At 37.9% G+C, this 22,099-nt stretch overlaps 1 protein-coding gene across 2 annotated transcripts in view; it reads right to left on the bottom strand.

The window, feature by feature from the left end:
• FAM13A (family with sequence similarity 13 member A) overlaps positions 1–22,099 on the bottom strand; it is a 364,348-nt gene that overhangs the window by 331,222 nt on the left and 11,027 nt on the right. The window contains exon 1 of one of the 2 annotated variants that reach the window (XM_045994281.1): positions 3,744–3,785. The exons of the other annotated variant lie outside the window; for it this stretch is intronic. Within the exon in view, the coding sequence (XP_045850237.1) occupies positions 3,744–3,770 (27 nt within the window). The 5' untranslated portion in view covers positions 3,771–3,785. Of the gene's footprint in view, positions 1–3,743; positions 3,786–22,099 lie in introns of those variants that run through there. 2 annotated transcript variants of the gene reach the window in all.

Raw genomic sequence — 22,099 nt, 5'->3', positions numbered from 1 at the left:
CAGGAGGTGGGAAAAAAAGTGAAGAAACTCATTGCGGCATTTAAGAAACCTAAACGTAGTCTGTGTGGGATGAATCTGGTACCAAACATCAAAGTAGAAACAACAAAGATGACCATGATGGGTTTGGAACTTGAACTTGAATAATACAACAAACAAATATTAGGTAAGAAACTTCAGTCTGGCTAAATAGAGAACAAAGAGAAACTATCAATGAGGAGAAGTATAACTAAGTATTAACAATAAGTAAGGAGATAGCATGGTAGACACAGTCAACATAGATAATTCAATAGAGATAGAAGAACAAACTCAGGCACCTAACATTTATGAGACACCAAATATTCATGTCTTAAATCAGTTATGCATTGGTTACACCCATGCCTGCCCCATGTACTATCTGCCTGAGATATGCGATAAAAATCCATAGCTGCTCAGGAGTATATTAGCAAGTTACAGCTATAACTGAGCACACTTGCCTCTGATGGTAAAGCAAGCTGTGCTGGCTCCAGACATGTTCCAACTGCTGGGGACCTTGCTCCCATTCAGTCCTGGTCTTTGTAAAATCTATCGTGATCAGGAAAGGTTGATGTGGTAATGAAGATGAAAGACAGATTAGATGAATATTATGTAACACAGGACTCAGAATATGCACCTTTCATTCCACTGAGACCCTTTGTACATAGGTAAGCCTAGCTGATCTCTCCCTCCCTGCTTTGTGCTGCATTTTAAAGTGACTCAGTAAATCTCTGACCAGAATATCTTACTATGGTTTGTGAGCCTTTCTGTACCAAGACCATAGCTCCTGCCTGCATGCTGGGATAGATGTAAGGTAGCTGAGGACACTGGGTGTTGAGGCTACAGGAGTGGAGGGGCTCAAGTTAGGGACAAAGGCTAAAAGGCTCAGGATATCCTTGGAATTATTCCCAGCACCAACAAAAGTTGGAGGTGTCAGGAAGAGTGGACTGCAGAGCCCTGATGATACCGTAAGAACTTGTCCATCAATTCGCCAAAGATTTGATACCTGAACTCACCACAGACAAAATATTCAGAGTGTAAGAATCAACAGGCATGTATTCTAGGCCCCTCTTTCTCCAGCCAGTAGAATATGCCAGCTCCCACTCTCAACCCACCAGCCTCAAAACACACAGAAGCCACGTTAGGCAGAACAGCAGGAGGCGCAAGAGTCTGGAAGACTCAATACTTTCCTGAGAGCTTGAGTCATCTCACCAAAGTGACCTTTAAAACTAGAAGAGACTAAGGCAATATTAACTGGCAGGCATGGTTCTCATTTGCCTGGGTGTGGTTTATTGAAGAAAAAAATAGATGTTAATAGTGAAGAAGGTACAATTTCTTCGTAAATATGAGTAGTAATATAAAAATTTTGAGCCCAGTGTGGTTTTACTAGCAGCACTAGTAATATGGAAGAGATAAAAGGAATGAGGAAGAAAAGGGTGGTTAGTCAAGGGACACAGAAGTGGAGTGTCTTTGAAATAGTCTGTCCCATGTCAACGTACAGATGCATGCGTGCACACACACTACAAATATCAGATACTCTTTTTTGGTCTAAGGAACAACTATCTCTCATGGTGAACACACACACACAGGAATATTACTCAGCTGTCAAAAAATTAAAGCTTGACCTTTGCAACAATGTGGACGGAGTTAGAGGGTACTATGCTAAATGAAATAAGTCAAGCAGAGAAAGACAAGTATATTATTTCACTCATATGTGGAACATAAGAAACAGCACAGAGGATCATAGGGGAAGGGAGGGAAAAATAAGACAAAATCAGAGAGGGAGACAAACCATAAGAGACTCTTAAATTGAGGGTTGCTGGAGGGGAGAGGGGTGGGGGATGAGGAAAATGGGTGATGGGCATTAAGGAGGGCATATGATGCAATGAGCACTGGGTGTTCTATGCAACTGAACTCTACCTCTGAAACTAATAATACACCATATGTTAATTAATTGAATTTAAATAAAGTAAAATTCTTAAAAATAAATAAATAAAAAACAATTATCTTCAGTAACAGGATACCTGAACAGTTGCTAACATAAATGTCTAGGTAAAGGAGTCCCAAACTAAGAACAAGTATGCTAGCCCCTATGTTTTGTTTGATTAATTCTCACTTTTCTGCCACAAACATTAAAAAAAAAATTTGTTCTCCAATAGCTGTATTTTTCCAGAAACACTACACTACCTGAAAACAAGTATTTGCTCCTAAGAACTGGGATAGAGCACAAAGGCTAACTAACCTAAACTTAAAGAATGGGAAAGACCGAGAACTGCTCCTCTACTACAGTGAATAATCTTTTAAATCGTATGATTTTTATGTCCACCTTAATGAAATTTTGTGTATACTTTGGATTAAAATAAGGAAAAACACAGATTTTCCTACATGGTTCTGCTTGCATTTCAGTCAAGGTAGAGATCAATGCATGCAGGCCAAGGGCAAGAAATTAGGATCTAATCAGAGATGACTGCAAAATCTCCTAACAAATAGATCGCTCTGCTGCCTCGCATGCCACACATTTCCAGTCCTGATGTCTTTTATAAGACGGGGAAGATAACCACATAGACACCTGCATGCTCCGAGCCTCAGGACTAAAAGGACCAGAGACACCCAGACGGGCACACAGGATATGGACAAGTTCCAGGCACAGAAATGAGGGAGTTTTACCAAGAAAATTCAGTCTGTGGGACTGATATACAATCTGGTAATCATTTGGGGCATATGTGTAAAAAATTGCCCAGATATTTCTATATATATATATATTAGGATGCCATCAAAACCTACAATAAATTGCAGCCATTTCTGAAACTTAAAAAAGGGGGAGGGAAGAGGTCGAACCTAATGTAATGATACAAAAGTGAGCGGTTAAGTTGATAATAAAGAATAAGATATTTCTCACTTAGTTCATTTAGAGACAAATAACAATGCTCCCTTGGAATACAATACCAGCTTGAAATATAAGTATGCTAAATATACACGCATTTTCTACACACTGAAATAAAAATTTAAATCCCAGCATTCTGTGATATGTATGATTCACAATACCTGGCCGCTGCAAAAGGTTATATATAAGCAGCAACAGAACTGCTTTTGAAATCCATTAATTCAGCCTTAGAAGTATACACATTTCCCCATGGATTTTGCATCGGTGTTAGTTACTGATGCTACTACATTATAACGACCAGAAATTTCTACAGTCAGTTAAGGATTCACAAACATTTACCGAACAAGCTCTTTCCCGGGGTCACTTTCAGCAACCATGCTGAAACAGAAATTCTCGCATTACTAACTGAAAACAAAAATGTGACTAGAAAAAGGTCATACACAAACTCAGAAGGCACAAATAATAGTTAATTCTTTCTCCAACTAGCCACTAGATTTTTCCAGTAACTGTCATTAAATATTGCTGTTTAACGCATTCCGCCGAACAGCAAAGTCTGAAACGCTGGAGAGTGCTCGACTTTAAATCAAGCTGACTGAGACGAGTAAACTCCCGCAGGCAGGCATCTCCCTTCATCTTTTTTGGAAAGGCAAGTAGACAAAAATGCTGAAAGCTCCCCAAAACACTGTTAAATTCCTATCTATTCAAATGGACATTAAGTAAGGAACCTTCCCCCAGCTCCCAGAGAGTAAAGACAGAATCACGTAAACATCTCCTCAGAAGCAGGAGGGCAGCAGGCCTGTCCTCAGCCCCGTGGGGTCCACAGAAGACAGGGGCGGCCTGTACTTACACAGATGGCGAGAGCGCCTGCCCCCATTCTCGCAGGAAGTGCCTGGTAGAAGTGATGAAGCCCAGAGGAGAGCATCAAAATGACAGCGAAATATGAAAATTACATGCAGTAGATAGGCTCTCATTTGAAAACCAGCTCTGGATCCGGAGGCCTCACGGCAAGCGACGGGCAGTTCCTAACATTTTCGGAAGTGTGGTTTTGCTTCTCATTCGGCTGAACCCACATGGCTGGCAGGACAGCCTGGAGTTGAAACCTGATCCAGAGCGTCTAGTATTGGCAAGTCCAGGATGTCATGTGACATGGGCCTTAAGTTGCTGACATCTTTTTCTTAAACCTGACTTGCCAGATACCACACACAGGCTTTCTCTGTTCAGAAAACGCCAGTCACCTGGTGGCATTCTTTAACAGGATTTGGTGCAAAACGTGAAAATGCAAACTTGCTTCCTCCTTGCTACTCCTAAGAAAACCTCACATATTCACACTCAGGCTGCAATCTGCAGGCACGTTCCTCACTTTCCTGAGGCACTTTTCACTTCCAGTGCCCCTTAGAAACCAGTGAAATTCTATCAAAATTTTCTTCCCTCCACTTTTATTCTATCAGAATTCTTCTAAATGAAGATACTCATTTTATGTAGCTGCTACCACTTCTAATTACTTTTGAATTATCTTATTAACATATAATGGTGATAAACATAAAACAACACGTTTCTAGACTTCCGTAATTCAACATGTGTGATTTATAGTCTGGAAAATTAGCCTCTAGTTGACCTTTCAATAATGTCCTACTTCATATGCTGTGTCATTAAAAAATGGGACAGACTTCACAATTTCCAAATATCTGAACTGATAGCTAAAATATCATTTTTATAAAAGCCAGAAGAAAACTATTTTTTTTATCACCACTTTTTTAATCAAATCTTTTTTAGTGGCACATTTGAGAGAATGCTGGCTAACACTACGTGAGGAGTTTCACTTTTCCCAATTTTAAAAGACTTAAATTGCCTCCAAAAACAAAACATAATAAAGTCATATCTTAAGGGGATGGGGTGGGAAGACAAAGGAAGGCCGGAATCAGTTCTCTATTTAATATTTCGCTTCAAATCTAGTATATTTTGTATATTTCTAGTCAACCAAGAGTACCACCCAGAGCAAAGCCAGGATAGAGAATAGTGATAAGCAAGCTATAGGATGTGACAAAGTACATTTTACTTCTATGCATGCATAAAGAACATGGTAAAGATTACCTCCACAAAGGCAGAACAATATGACCCCATACAATGGAATGGGAGTAGGGGAATGGACATAATCTTCTCCACTGAAAAATAAAACTTTTTTTCTATACTACCTAATCTAGATTTTATCATTTCTATTCACTCACTAGAAAACTAATTGCTGAAGAAAATTATAAAACCTTTTCTAATACATTAAAAATGTGTCTCCTTTTTATGATTATATAAGTATTACCAGTCCTTGGTGAAAAATTAAAGCCTGAAGGTTAGGTCACCTAGAGGCTCATCACCCAACATGACCCAATCAACATTTATTACCTGTGCTGGGTCAGGCACTCTGCTATAGAAAATACAATGATAAAAAAGACCTAGTACCTTCTCTCATGGATCATCCAATGGGAGGAGGGAGGAATGAAAATAAGTAAATGAAGCTTTTTGGTTAATTTCAGAGGCACTAATAAATAAGCAGAGATGAGGTATGAATGAGAATAAATAACAGAACACCTAGAAATATTTAGCATATTTCCATTCTTTCATGTTTTTAAAAAAATATGATTTAAATCTAGTTTCTGATAGTTTTATGTTCTGAGTTTTCTCACTTAACATTGTATTACACACAGTAGCACAAGCATGCTCCCATACTGTTAACAGTATAAACAATTATCACTTATAATATTATATTCTGTATAAAAGTTTGAGTCATTCTCCCATTCTCAGACATTTACATGGTCTCTGATTTTATGTGTGTATGTAAGTAATGCTCTATCCTCATCTGGATTTTTTTCCAGTCAAGACTCCAGAAAGCAAAGTTTCTTGATCACAGAGAATATTAACATGTGCTAAGGCTCTTGACATAATTGACTCTGGCAGTTTACATTCTACAATGCATGCTACCCAAGTATGAATAATTTGTAAAATATTTCCTAATTTAATAGATGAAAAGGATTTCTCATTCTAAAACTTATATTTCTTTTTATTATTAAAGATAGGAAAATTCCTCATTAGTCATTTGTATTTTCTATTCTATGTGTTGCTTTGTCCATTTATCAAATGGAAACTTACCAAGTCTCTTTTATAAGCTCATTTTAAGGATTAAATGATACAATATATAAAAAACAGTTAGTGTAGTACCGGAAATGGTAGTAAAGGTAATAATTTTGGATGTTTATCATATGGTTAGATTCTAGATCAGGAAATTTTTTTGAAATATAGTGAAAAATGAGGAACCAAATTGATTCAATTTTTATTTTGCATTTAACTACTGTGGCCACCCTGGTAACTCTCTCCAGTACACAATCTGATACTATTTGAGCTTCTCCCTCTTAGTTGGGGCTGAGCCCATAGTTGTGCACCCAGAGACTACATTTCCCAACCTTTCATACCAGTAGATAGGGCCACATAACCATGTACTCATTAACAGAGTGTGGAGTGGATAGGATGTATATTACTTTTGTGTCACATGCCTCACAAGAAACATCTTACTCCACATTTGTCTCCTTCCTTTTCATGCTGGAATGTGGGTGCACCTCACTTCCACCATGGAGAGAAGAGAATCTCAGTGGAGGAAAGAGTGAGTAGATGGAAAGGATAAGGAAAAACATAGACCTCTGAAAGGCCTTGTTGAGTATGGCTATATTAACAAGCCTATATCAATTAAACTCTTACATGAGAAAGAAATAAAACTCTCAAATATGCTACTATATTTGAAAGTCCTATGTGTGTATAAAGCAATCTTTAATATACTAACCAAATGACTCTGCCCCATTTATTGGACAAGTTGTGATTCATTTCCCACGTATGATACTAAACATACTACATATTAAATTCAGATATACATACACACATATGCACAACCAGGGTCTCTCACAGGCTAACAGATTCTATCTAGTTTCTTTCTTTCATAGTCTGTCTAGTTTTATTCCATTTCCATAATATTTGAATAACTATATCTTTATAATTTACTTAAATAGCTGATAAAGATAGCCCTCTCTCATCTTTTTCAAAATTTTATTGTTTCTTTCCAATTTTTCATGATGGATTTCAAAACCATTTAGTAATGTTAGAACATGTTAGAGTATCAAAATATTATATCTTATATTATTATTTCTAACACATTTAAACATCTTATTTCTATTTTAGTAATACTACACAAGGATGACAAAAAATCTAATCCTAATTTTCATGAGTTCTAACATACTATTATAAGGTAAAATTAGTACCATGACAAGTTTTTATCCTTATTCTTGGTAATGACTACATTTCACTGCAGAAACAAAAAAAAACTAAATAGGCCATTTAACAAAAGGCATGAAAAGACATTCTTCACATCAATGTTTCTCCATGAAATGTATCTGAAAATAGAGTCTTAAATATTTGAGATGCAAGTGATAGTAGAGTCCAATTCCAGAAAGTTCTCTGAGCAGGCAAATATATATATTCCTAAGTATTGATTTACAAAGAGTCTTAAGATACATAAGCCACAAACAAAAGATTTGCTGATCTAAAATAGGACCTGTGTTTCTCCTCCCCCCCAACCCCGAACAAATAAAGAAATTGTAAAAAGTACTTTTCAGAATAGTTCGCTCTGGTGGGCTAATTCCATGACTACTCCCAGAAATGCTGAATACCAGGTCAGGACAAAGGATGTCCTATTTTCAAGATCGTGGGCTCCCTGGAGGAAGAAGTCAAGGGGACCTCACAACTGATGGTCAAGCCCATAGAACGCTGTCATTCAAATGATCCTCTAACCTGGGGAAGGGTGATGAAGGAAGCTAAAAAAGGCCAGGTTACCCTGTAGCCTCCAAAAATCTGAAAATGCTTCAAAGTGGAGCTCTCTGATGTTAACTGGCAGAGTTATCAGTTTTCAAAAGACAGGATCTCTTCAGCTGGAGTAGCACTAACAGTTGTCAGAAGAACAGCAGTAGTCGGCAGATACAGTACTGCAGGCCATTAGCAGAGACCAGCAAGTATCATGGGGTGTGGTGCTTGTGGTATTGACAAGCATCGCCCACCTGATGCCCATTGGAAATGGGACATTGGAGGCTTTTCGCCCTGAACTCTGTCTGTCTATACTCCAGCTTTACTTCCATCTCAGCTATAGCTCCAGGAGTATCCTAGCCTGGACCAGGATCGATGGCATCCAACCAAATAGGAAATCAGAAGTCACTTAGTCAACAACTATTTATTATTGATGTACTCTCTCTTGACCAGAGAGGTTCAGATATTTTGGGTTTTGATTCCTCAGCAGTATAAAACAAGAATACTTGTTCTAGGCCAGGAGTCAGCAAACTATAGTCTGCGAGCCTCATGTGGCCACCACAGGTCCAATCTAGCTACTCCAGACCATCTCTAGTGGCACCCATCTTTTATATAGGGATGGCTGCTTTGGTACTACAGTGGCCAAGGTTAGTAACTGCAACAGAGACTAAAGTGATGGCCCTCAAGGCCTAAAACATTTACCATCTGACTCTTTACAGAGAAAGTTTACTGACCCTTACTCTGGGGTATTCTGTAACATTACTGGACATGAGAATCCTCATGGAGCCACAGAAAGAATATCCTATGGGCCTTGGCTCCTTGAAAAACAACAGGAAGTATGTCTTTCTTGGGTTTATTAGCCTACTTTGTTACAGCTGCTCCATTACCCGGCCTTGGGGCTATTTTAAACTTCTAATTATTTTCTGAAGGATTTTCCGAAAAGAGGTCCAATTCATAATCTGATGCTCATATTTCTTTTCTGAAATCTAGATGTATTCTCATCCCATTTAAGGGAAAAAAATTACCATCCTCCCAGGAAAAGATTGACTGTTTGGCAGCCATGGTAACAAATAGCCAACATAATTTATTTTAAACCTGTTCAATCAATCAGCAACTTGCCTCAGTAAACCAAGTGGTTTTGCAAGCCAACCGATCAGTAACAGCCCAATCAAGAAAGAGCTCACTCTAGTAAGCAGGACTTCAAATGTCAACCAATCAGTAATTGTCTCATCGAGTAACCACTCTTCTTCCAATGATGCCACACTCCTGAAAACCAACCCGTCCTAACTCCCCACTTTTCAAAAACCCTATGTAGTTATCACCAGGCTGCTCTGCTCTGCTCAAAAAGACCAGCAGAGCTTTCCCCCACTATGATAGTCAATAAATTTACCTTTGTCTTTTTGTCAGGTACACAGTGTTGGTCTCGTCATTCTTTGACATGCCTCTAGCTTAGACATCCCAATTCCGTGGGTCATTATTTAAGCCCCAATGTTTGACCTGCATCTATTACTACCTCACTAACTTGCCTAATGCCCCTTTATCCAGCCCTAATTATGGCCCCACCTTAATTCTTGGCATGATTCTTGGCATGCTTCTTGGCTAAGGTTAGACTGCTTGATACCATTCCCTATCCTTCTCTGGAAGCCAAAGCAAGCTCACTTTGCCAGTGTCCACGGAAGGAGAGAATCAGACCCAGTGCTGTAAGGAGTGAGCAAGAGTGCTGATGGGAATGGGAAGGTCCATTCCTCAGGCCTGGGAAACAAGACAAGAGCACTGTTTTCTTTTGCAAACAATTTATTGTTCCATTAAGTTTGCTAAAACCATAATTTTACTTCTAAACTTCAAAAGCACTTAATGTGCAATGGGCATCTATTACTATTCTACTAATTATGGCTAAGACGAGATATAAAGAATGGTGTATTACTTGAGCTATAAAGTATATGGAGAAAAAATTTTAGGACACAATTTGCAAATCTTGAGAATGTATTCTGTTTGGCCATTTTATCTCACCTGCTTAATGATCTGAAATACCATGTACCGAGGTGGGAATTACCATTACTAGGAATAAGGAGCAACACAAACACTTTAATACCTATTGTTCTTTACTCTGCCTGTTTCACAGTTTATGATTACCTCACGGCCCCTGAAGGGACTTGAGTCTTAATCCTTCAATTAGTAAATACAATACACTAAACTGTATATCAAATTTGAAATGTGTGCCCTTAGTACTTAAGAATTTGATGACGGGAAAAAATGTGATGGAAGGAAGTGACTGGAACTAGAGCTTCAGGCACTAGGTGTTGAGGTGACTTCTACAGAAGTCATTGATTAGGACGGCAGGGGGAGGAGAGGGCATTCTAATGTGGGTCTATGTGGTGCGCAAAAGGACATTAGCATGAAAAGTAAGGGACTTTAAACAGAAGAATAAGAAATCTCAGCAGGACCCCAAACAATAAGAACCTCTGTGGGTTCTTAAATAGAAAATAGCGTGACGGGGCGCCTGGGTGGCTCAGTGGGTTGAGCCGTTGCCTTCGGCTCAGGTCATGGTCTCAGGGTCCTGGGATCGAGTCCCGCATCGGGCTCTCTGCTCAGCAGGGAGCCTGCTTCCCTCTCTCTCTCTCTCTCTGCCTGCCTCTCTATCTACTTGTGATCTCTGTCAAATAAATAAATAAAATATTAAAAAAAAAAAAGAAAATAGCGTGACAAAAGTAATGCCAGGTTAATCGGAGGTCTGACTAAAATGTACTAGAATAAAAAGGAAACTTCATATAAATAAATGGACCCTGTTAACAAATGCCCAGCTGAGAGGGAAATATCTTGAATTTAATCAGTGAAAGATAAATCACAAACTTTGTAGAAAGAACTTGTAAGACTGAGAATTGACTTTATATAAGAGGCAAAAGAGGTGTCATGTAGTCAAGAAAAGCACGAGGGATGATTCTAATGTTTGATTTCCAGGACAATGAAATACTGCCTAATACAGAGGGTATCTTAAACTCTAGTCTGCCTGGCAAAGTTCCAATTTATGGTTGCTGATTCAGTGCAATTATTAGTACTATCCTCTATCAGTGTTTTTGGAAAAGCTGAGGCTAAAGGCGGTGACAGCAAAGGGCGCGACCAGGGCATTAGAAGGACTCCCTCCTACCAGGATCCTAAGAAGACAGTAATCAAGACTTCCATTTTTATATGTGGAATCTTAAAATACAGAAAGGAAAGAATGTCAGTCATGTAGAGAATAATATCATATAGTCTAAGTAGAGTCCTAGAAGGAGATTAGAGTGAGAATGGATTAAAAAAAGTTTTTGAAACTAAGCTGAAAATTTTCAATTGATAACAAACATTAAACCTCAGCTCTACAAACATTTAGAAGGATAAAGAAAATCACACATATTTTTGACAGTGCTAACCATGAGAGTTAAAGGAAAAAAAAAACCTTAAAATTAAATCAGAGAAAGATACTTTACCTTTGATGGAAAATAGGAATGACAACTTGGTTCTCATAGGAAATACTGGAGACCAGAAAATAATGGACTGATATGTATGAAGTATTTCTGAAGGGGGTGGGAGAAGGCAAAGAAACTCTTACAAAACTAAAATTACATATCCAGAGAAAACAGTCTTCAAAAAAATGAAGGTGGAATAAAAACATTTTCAGATAGATGAAAGCTGAGTGAATTTGTCATCGGTAAATTCACACTATGAGAAATGCTAAAAGGCATTCTTTGGGTGAAGGGAAGTGATACCAGATGGAAAAACTGGATCTACTAAGAGGAATGAGAAATGTTGTAAGTGGTAAATATGTGGAGGCAGGTTTGATTTTGAGCAGAAGCTGTGCGTGTCTTATGTGATTTGCGGTGATTCTGTGGGACACTGGCAACCAGGGACAGCTCAAAGATGGTTCTTGGGTGCCATGAAGAGATGCTGAACAGCCTCGTCATCAAGTTTCAGCACCTCCTAAAGAAGCTGTATGAGATTATGGGAGCTGAAACCATGAACTTCCAGTCCTCATCACTTCAGATTTCCTTGGGGGATGAAGGCATGGTCAGTGATCCTTGGATTTTGTATTGTTCTCTCATCTGGGGTTCAAGTTTTCACTCATTCATATCAACCCTATAAAGGAGAAAAAGCCAAGTGTACAATTTACCAAACTGTCTGAAATGTAAAATTCTTAAAATTTAACTACCTTGGAGAATGTAGGATAGATATCCTAGAATCATCCTTAAGAGATAACAGTCTTCATGAGGAGTGATCAAGAATGGCAAGAAGGGAGGCAATGGGTAAAAAGCTAAATGGATCCAATTCTGTACTTGAGGGTGAAATACATTTGAGAAAAAGAACTAGCAGAACAAAAAATCTAAATATTCAGACCTAGATGAATTGATCTTCAACTTTACAAAAAGGACAAAGCCATGAGAACACAAATCAAAGTCCATGATATCCCTAGGGACTTTTCTAAATATCACTTCCAACAGATGGCATTTGGATATGATCCTTCACTAAAAAGTCTCTCTCTTCATTGGAAAGATCTTTTCACTGCTGTCCCTGTGCATTTTCACCTTGGCAACAAGGCTTCATTCCTCTACCTCTAACTCCAGCGCAAGGTCCTATGGGCCAGTTTATGAGATGAGGACCTGAGAAGGCCTATGCTGACCATCTCAAAATACTCCACCAGGAGATATTCTGGACCACCACATCCTATAAGGGAAGCTTTATAGAAATATCCATTTTAGGTTTTATAAGTAAGTTTTATAAGTAAGTTTTATTTGAAGACCTTAAAAAATGGTTTAAAAGAATCACTGTCTCAGTTTAGAATATTTATTATACAGTTACCCTACTAACATAAGGAACTGATTAGTCGGGCAACAGAACATGTTTGAATAGGAAGTTGCATTTGATTTCAGGTGGACTCCAGAAATCAGTCACACGGTAGGAGGAAATTTCAGTAGGAAGTATACATTAGGAGCCTTTTCATAAATATCTCAAAGGCTGCTTCAGCCTTCCTTGGCTTCTTTAATCATCATAGCCTATTTATTCTATCTCCAAAAAAATTTTCAATTCAATTTCCTCTCCATTCTTGCAGCCATTTTTTTTTTAATTAAAGAATTTTTAAATGTTGTGCCTCATCAGCATTCCTTTGGTACAACTACACTACTAATTACACTTATGAAACAGATTTGATTATGTTACTTTCCTGCTCATTTCTTTCTCTTTAGGTCCTAAAGGCTCCTTATATTACCTTCAAGGGATCTGTGATCATCCAAGTAATTATATCTGAATTTTGAGTGTATACACATGGAATTGAGCATCTATCTTCATATTTTTTAACTTTTTTAAGGAATAAAAACTGCTGGCTTATAGATTAAGTTCCAAACTCCTTAGCATGGCTTTGAGAGTGTTTCAAAATGAAATTCCATACCATTTTTATCCCCATTATATACCTTAAATTCTAGCCTTTCTGTTGTGATGGGCTGGATAATGCTGCCCCCCCCCCCAAAGATGTCCACTTCCCAGTTCCCAGAACTTGTAAATACGTCACCTTGCATGACAAATGGGATCTTGCAGGTATATTTAAGTTACAGATTTTTTTTAAAAAAGATTTTATTTATTTATTTAACAGATAGAGATCACAAGTAGGCAGAGAGGCAGGCAGAGAGAGAGAGGGAAGCAGGCTCCCCACTGAGCAAAGAGCCCAATGTGGGGCTCGATCCCAGGATCCTGGGATCATGACCTGAGCCGAAGGCAGAGGCTTTTAACCCACTAAGCCACCCAGGTGCCCCTAAGTTACAGATCTTGAGATGGGAAGATTATCCTGGATTCTCTGGGCTCAATCTAATCATATGGGTTCTTAGAGGGTAAGAGGCAGAGGAGCTGCCATAATACAAAATAGCCCAGTGAAACTGATTTCAGATTTCTGATCTCTAGAACAGTAAGAAAATAATGTTGTGCTGCTGGAAGTCACTAACTTTCTGGTAATTTGTTATAGCACCAATAGGAAACAAATACATTGTTGTTCTTTAAATTAAGGTGTACCCTGTCCCACTTCAGAACTTTTGTTTATGATCTTGTATTTGCCAGAAATGTCTTTGCAAATATTATATACTTTTCTTTTTTTTTTTCCGGCAAATATTATATATTTTTTCAGTGCCCAGCACCAATGTCACTAGCATTCCTGACTATCACTGCTTCTCTGTATGCACATATGGCTGGTTTAAACCACTACTAAAATATTTACACATGGGATTGTTATAGTTTGCAAATCTACCTTTCTAGATTGAAATCTTTTGAGGATAGAGTAATATCTTATGATATTTCCTTCCAAGCCTCACAACAAATATTTGTACAACTAATGCATTAAAATGTATGGTGATAAATCTTTGGTTGTCACTGGAAGCACTTTAGGACTCACTTCAAAGTCAGGATAAGAAATAAGGATCCCGTGAGTATCATCAGAAAAAAAATTGAAAATGTGTGAGCATAAACATGATTTGTAAGGGATTTTAGAGGAAAAAAATCCAGAGATCTGAAAAAAGAAAAAGAATGAAAAATAATAGTGTGAAAAAACAGATGAAAGTAGTCAAAAGGTACAAACTTGCATTTCTATGACTAAGTCTTGCAAATGTAGTGTTCAGCATAGTGACTATAGTTAATACTGTCCTTATATTTGAAAGCTACTGAGTAGATCTCAAAAGTTATCACAAGAAAGAAAAATCTGTATGTACAGAAAAATCTGTATGATGGATGTTAACTAAACTTACTGTAGTGGTCCTTTAGCAATATATATACTACCAAATGTTGTACATCTCAAATTTATAGTTATATGTCCATTTTATCTTAATAAAATGGAAGAAAATGATATAAAGATTTTTAATCCTATAAGAAAATTGAATTACAACCTATAATCACGTTAATATAAAAATCTGTAAGAAGGAATAAGCAGGAGTATGTACTCATGGTAAGATAGGTTTGTAGCTCTTAATATTTGAGTTCTTCATTTTCAACATTTTTTTACCAAGAAGATTCCGTTAAATGTTCTCAAACCCTTCCTTAGAATAAAGGTTAAGTTGAAATTCTTGAGGAAATTACTTTTGACTTTTGACTTTTTAAAATAAAAATCCACTCTTAAAATAATCATGTATAACTTATGGCTGGCATAGACCCTGACCCACTACAAGACTTATAAATAATATAGTTTATATTTTTTTAAAAATCCAGAAATTTAAAAAACCCTTGTTATATATAAAACATATTAATATAATTCATATATGTATAGAAAAAATAAGAAACTATTCCTATTAACTGAAGTTATTCCCAGAACTAGAATTAAAAGATGTTTAACCTCATGAAGGGAGTGTAGAGAGAATTTACTAACAACTGTTTATTGCCAAAAGCTTTCACATATGTTCTTATTCAGTTATGACAATTCCACAGCAACCTATTATTTATGTTTGTCAAATGAGACTGAGGCTCAAGGGAGTTTCAGACTTACACAGCCAATAATGGGTAAAGCTAGGTTTCAAACCTATGCTGAGACCTAGGTTTTCACAAATGCTTTAAGTTAAGAAAGGTAAATCCCTGTTTGGAATGCACCTGGTTTCCAATTGTGACTAGGCTAAGGGCAATGGCATGAATATCACTGCCAATTACAAGGTATAAATAGCAAACCAATATTCCAACTGAGAAAGATATTAGAACAAAAAGAGGTTCCTTTAGAGTTTTTAAAAAATATTATTAAACACATGCACTTATATTATCTCATTTAATCAACATGAAAAAAAGCTAGGATATAAAGGCTAACATTCCCATTTTACAACAACAACAACAAAAAAAAACAATGGAAACTCAGAAACCAAACTACTTGCTCAATCACACAGCTGATAAAATGTACAAACAGAATAGAAACTCAAGCCTTCACTTATTTACTCACTTAACAATCAAATATTTACTAAGATAATACCATGTGCCAATTACTATTGCAGACTATGTTCCTCTCCAGTAATGGATATAACTTCAATTCCTGGAAGCCTTTAAACTTATATGAGTTATAATATGCTAGGCTGTCATGAGTCATGAACTATTAGGAAAGATGGAGGGGTGCTGCTATAGGACTGCTGTGCATTCATGTGGCAGTCAACTGTTTAATAATATCTCACATGGCTATAGCTGTAATAGTTTATTATTTATAGCCAATTGGTGTTATATCTCTATTTTATATATAAAAATGTTCTTCTTCATTGAACTATAGCAAAACTCCTACTGATCAAACACTTTACTATTGCAACCTGAGATAAATCAATTTCCTAATCATTGACATCAAAGAGCCTCAAACTAGGGAGGCTGAAAAGATGGCAGAATAAGAGGACCCCAAGCCCATCTCATCTTCTAGATACAAAAAGATAACACTTACATCAGTATAAATAACCTAGAAAATGACCTGAAGCCTGGCAGAACAAACTCCACAGCTAAAAGTAGAGAAGAGGCCACATCAAAGAGTGTCGGGAGAGTGGAGACACAGTAGGAAGTGAAATAGATCAGGGCTGTTGGGGGGTAGGAGGTGAAGCGTACAGAGGCATGGAGAAGGGCAAGAAACACGCTATCACATCTGGGAGACTGCACAGGGAAAATGAATCCCCATGACTTCTGGCTTTGAAAGCCAGGGGGACCCAATTTTGTGAGTTCTTCCAACCAGCAGGACTTAATTCCTGGAATTTAAAAAAATCAGCAGCTTGGTTCTGGGAAAGCTGGGATGGCAATAGGAAGCCAAGTCCCTGCCCTTAAAGAGACAGAACCACAAACAGCCCTCTGATGATACAGCATAGAAGCAGCAGTTTGAAAAATGCCTGGGGCATATGGGAGAAAGAGCTCTTTCTCATTTTGGAGCATGTTCTGAAGGGGCAGAGATCCCAGGAAGACTCCTCCAAGAACAAAGATGTTGGCAGGTACCAATTCCCTCTTCTGCCCCTCAGCATAAACACACAGTGTTGACATTCACTATTTAACTTGCTTACATCAGCCCTGCTCCCCCACACTTCAGTAGATCAGCCATTTCCAGTCACACTTGCCTCAGTCCTAGTGCCATGGGTCCCCACAACCCAGAAGACCAGTGCAAACTTTGCCAATACCATGTCTCCTGATGGGCATGCTTTATGAGGTGTTGGTCCAGGTGATGGTGGTGTGGCAACAGACCCTGCAGAACCCCACTGCACACCGTGCTAAAACTGCACCTGCCCCTCCATCCCACACCCAGCCCTGGAGCTGGTGGCAGCTGGTGTCATTTCATAAGCAGACTGACACACACATTTTAAAAACTGTGCACTGAGGCCAGGAACCAAACACTGTCACAATAGGCAAAAAGAGACTCTGCAGAAGAGTGCAGGGCACATGCAACACACACACAGGAGACACTCCCTGAAATGCCAGGTTCTGGGTAATAGGGAACACTGCACTGCAAGGCACTATAGGACCTCTTCTTCATTAAGCCATTACTTTCAAAAGCAGGAAGCATAATTTACATTCCTAACACACAGAAACCGAGCTAGACAAAATGAGGAGACAGAAGAATAGGTCTCAAATGAAAGACCAGGACAAAATCAAAGCAAGAGACCTAAGTGAAAAGGAGATAAGTAATACGTCAGAGAATTTAAAGTAATGATCATAAAGATACTCACTATACTTGAGAAAAGAGTGGAGGACATTAGTGAGACCCTTAACAAAGAGATACCAAAAGAACCAGTCACAGGTGAAGAATACAATAAATGAAATTAAAAATACAAAAGATGAAATAAATAGCAGGCTACAGAAAGCAAAAGAATGAATCAGTGACCTAGAGGACAGTAATGAAATGTAAACAAGCTGAGCAGGGGAGAGAAAAAAAAAATTGTGCAAAATGAGAACAAAGGGAATTCAGTGACTCCATCAAGTATGATGACATTCACATTATAGGGATCCTAGAAGAATAAGAGAGGGAAAAGGGTCAGAAAATTTGAAGAAATAATAGCTGAAAACTTTCCTAATTTGGGGAAGGAAACAGATATCCAGATCCAGGATGCACAAACAGTCCCCAACAAAATCAACCCCAGGAGGTCCACACCAAGAAACATAGTAATTAAAATGGCAAATAGCAGTGATAAAAAGATAATTTTAAAAGCAGCAAGAGAAAAGAAGATAATTACATACAAGGAAACCTCCATAAGGTGATCAGCAGATGTTTCAGCAGAAACTTTGCAAGCCAGAAGAGAGAAGCATGATATAGTCAAAGTGCCAAAAGGGAAAAATGTGCAGCCAAGAATACTCTACCCAGCAATGCTAATATTAAGAACAAAAGGAGAGAAAAAGAGCTTCTCAGACAAATGAAAGCTAAAGGAGCTCAAGACCACTAAATCAGCCCTCCAAGAAAGGAGGACTCTGAGTGGAAAGACCATGAGTATGAGAAGTGGGAAACACAAAACTAGTAAAAATATATCTGTAAAAATCAAAGGACTCACAAAATAAATGGATATAAAATATTACACCACATACCTAAAATGTGGGGTGGAAAGGAGTAAAGAATAGGCTCAAAATTAACTCAATATACACTGCTATACGCAGAAGATGTTATACACAAACCTAATTGTAACAAGTCAAAAACCAGTAATAGACATGCAAAAAATAAAGAGAAAGGAATCAAGTATATCACCAATGAAAGTCAATGAACTATAAAAGAGGGTAAGTGAAGAAATGATCAGAGAAAAACTAAAAACCATGAAACAAGTAACTGAATGGCAACAAACACATATCTATCAATAATTTCTTTGAATGAAAGTGGACTAAATGTTCTAATCAAAAGACACAGGGTGATGGAATGGATAAAAAAGCAAGATCCATGGGCGCCTGGGTGGCTCAGTGGGTTAAGCCACTGCCTTCAGCTTGGGTCATGATCTCGGGGTCCTGGGATCAAGCCCCGCATCGTGCTCTCTGCTCAGCAGGGAGCCTGCTTCCCCCTCTCTCTGCCTGCCTCTCTTACTACTTGTGATCTCTGCCTGTCAAATAAAATAAAATCTTAAAAAAATAAAAAAATTTTAAAAAATTAAAAAAAAAAGCAAGATCCATCTATATGTTGCCTACAAGAGACTCATTTCAAATCTAAAGACACCTGCAGATTCAAAGTGAGGGGATGGAGAAATATTTATCATGCAAATGGATGGCAAAAGAAAGCCAGGGTAACAATACTTATATCAGACAAAATAGACTTTAAAACAAAGATTGTCCAAGAGACAAAGAATGACACTACATATGCATAAAGGAGACAATCCAATAAGAAGATAACAATTGTAAATACTTATGCACCCAACAAGGGAGCACTCAAGTACATAAAGTAGTTAATAAAAACATAAAGGACAAATCAAAACCACAATGAGATACCATTTCACACCAGTCAGAATGGCTAAAATTAACAAGTCAGGAAATGACAGATGCTGGCGAGGATGCAGAGAAAGGGGAACCCTCCTACACAGCTGGTGGGAATGCAAGCTGGTACAGCCACTCTGGAAAACAGTGTGGAAGTTCCTCAAAAAACTGAAAATAGAGCTACCCTACGACCCAGCGATTGCACTGCTGGGTATATATCCTAAAGATACAAACGTGGTGCTCTGAAGGGGCACGTGCACCTGAATGTTTATAGCAGCAATGTCCACAATATCCAGACTATGGAAAGAACCTAGATGTCCATCAACATATGAATGGATAAAGAAGTGGTATATATATATTTTATATATATATATATAATATATATATATACACACAATGGAATACTATGCAGCCATCAAAAGAAATGAAATCTTACCATTTGCGACAATGTGGATGGAACTAGAGGGTATTATACTTAGCGAAGTGAGTCAGTGGACAAAGACAACTATCATATGATCTCCCTGGTATGAGGAAGTGGAGATGCAACATGGGGGATTTAGGGGGGTAGGAAAAGAAAAAATGAAAGAAGGTGGGATCGGGAGGAAGACAAATCATAAAAGACTCAATCTCAGGGGCACCTGGGTGGCTCAGTGGGTTAAGCCACTGCCTTCAGCTCAGGTCATGATCTCAGGGTCCTGGGATCGAGTCCCACGTCGGGCTCTCTGCTCGGCAGGAAGCCTGCTTCCCTCTCTCTCTGCCTGCCTCTCTGCTACTTGTGATCTCTCCCTGTCAAATAAATAAATAAAATCTTAAAAAAAAAAAAAGACTCAATCTCAGAAAACAGACTGAGGGTTGCTGGGAGGAGTGGGGACGGGATAGGGTGGTGGGGATGTGGACATTGGGGAGGGTATGTGCTGTGGTGAGTGCTGTGAAATGTGTAATCCTGGCAAGTCACAGACCTGTACCCCTGGGGATAAAAACACATTATATGTTTATTTAAAAATTAAAAAAAAAAAAGAATTAAGAAAAAAAAAAACCATAAAGGAACTATCTGTTAGTAACACAATAGTAGGGGACTTTAACATACATGGACAGATCATCTAAACAGAAAATCAACAAGGAAACAATGACTTTGAATGACACATTGGATGATATATTAGGAATATTCCATCCTAAAACACCAGAATACACATTCTTTTCAAGTGCACATATTCTCCAGAATAGATCACATATTGGGCCATAAAACAAGTCTCAACAAATTTAAAACGATTTAAAATTTTGGGTTTGCAGCAAAACTGTCCTATGAGTTTATAGCAATACAGGCCTATCTCAATAAGCAAGGAAAATCTCAAATCTAACCTTTCACCTAAAGGAGCTAGAAAAAGAACAACACCCCCCCCCCAAAAAAAAAAAACAGAGGGAAGGAATAATAAAGATTAGGGCAGAAATAAATGACAGAGAAACTAAAACAAACAAACCAACCAACCAAAAAACCCCAAAACCAATAGAACAGATCAATGAAACAAAGAGCTGGTTCTTTGAAAAGATCAACAAAATTGATAAAACTTTAACCACACCCATTGAGAGAGAAAGAGAGAGAGAGACGGATAGATAGAGAGAGGACTCACAAAATCACAAGTGAAAGAGGAGAAATAAAAACGGGCACCAAGGGTGCCTGGGTGGTCAGTGGGTTAAGCCTCTGCCTTCAGCTCTGGGCAAGATCTCAGGGTCCTGGGATAGAGCCCCACATCACACTCACTGCTCAGTGGGGAGTCTGCTTCCCCCTCTCTCTCTACCTACCTGTGATCTCTCTCTGTCAAATAAATAAATAAAATCTTAAAAAACACACACACACAAAATGGGCACCATAGAAATGCAAACAATTTTTAGAGAATATCATGAAAATTTATATACCAACAAATTGGACAACCTAGAAAAAATAGAAAAATTTCTAGAAACATACAACCTACCAAAACAGAAGCAGGAAGAAGTAAAAATTTGACCTGATTATTAGCAAAGAAACTGAATCAGTAATCAAGTTTCAATCAATCAAAAGCCTAGGACCACATGGCTTCATAGACAAATTCTATGAGACATTTAAAGAAGAGTTGATACCTATTCTTCTCATACTATTTCAAAAAATGGAAGAGGAAGGAAAACTTCCAGATTCATTGTATGAGGCCAATGTTACCCTGATACCAAAACCTTGTGAAGACACCACAAAAAAGAAATACAGGCCAATCTGATGAACACAGAGGCAAAAATCCTCCACAAAATATTAGCAAACTGAATCCAGCAATACAAAACAAAAAATCACTCAACATGATCAAGTGTGATGTGTTCCTGGGATGCAAGAGTGGTTCAGCATTCACAAATCAATCAACATGATACATCACAACCACAAGAGAAAGGATAAAAACCATATGATTGTGTCAATAGATGCAGAAAGACATCTGACGAAGTGCAACATCCAATCATGGTAAAAACCCTCAACAAAGTATGTTTAAAGGGAACGTACATCAACATAATAAAGACCTTACATGAAAAACCCACAGCTAACATCATACTCAATGGGGAATACCTGAGAGCTTTTCTACTTTTATTCAACATTGTACTGGAAGTCCTAGCTGGACCAACCAGACAACAAAAAAATAAATGGCATTCAAACTGAAGATGAAAAGAAGAAGTAAAACTTTCACCCTTTGCAGATTACATGATATTATACACAGAAACCCAAAGACTCCAGCAAAAAAACTGTTACAGCTGATATATAAGTTCAGTAAAGTTGCAGGACACAAAAGTCAAGGTACAGAAATCTGTTGCAATCCCATACACTAATAGTGAAGAAACAGAAAGGGAAATAAACAATCCCATTTACAACTGCACCAAAAAAATATATATATATTTAGGAATAAAATTAACCAAAGAGATGAAAGCCCTGTGCTCTGAAAACTATAACACATTGATTAAAAAAAAAATTCAAGACAA

Source organism: Meles meles, chromosome 2 (genome assembly GCF_922984935.1).
Source record: "Meles meles chromosome 2, mMelMel3.1 paternal haplotype, whole genome shotgun sequence".
Taxonomy (NCBI): domain Eukaryota; kingdom Metazoa; phylum Chordata; class Mammalia; order Carnivora; family Mustelidae; genus Meles; species Meles meles.
The sequence above is the reverse complement of the archived record's forward strand: the minus strand, read 5'-3'. Positions and strand labels throughout refer to the sequence as shown.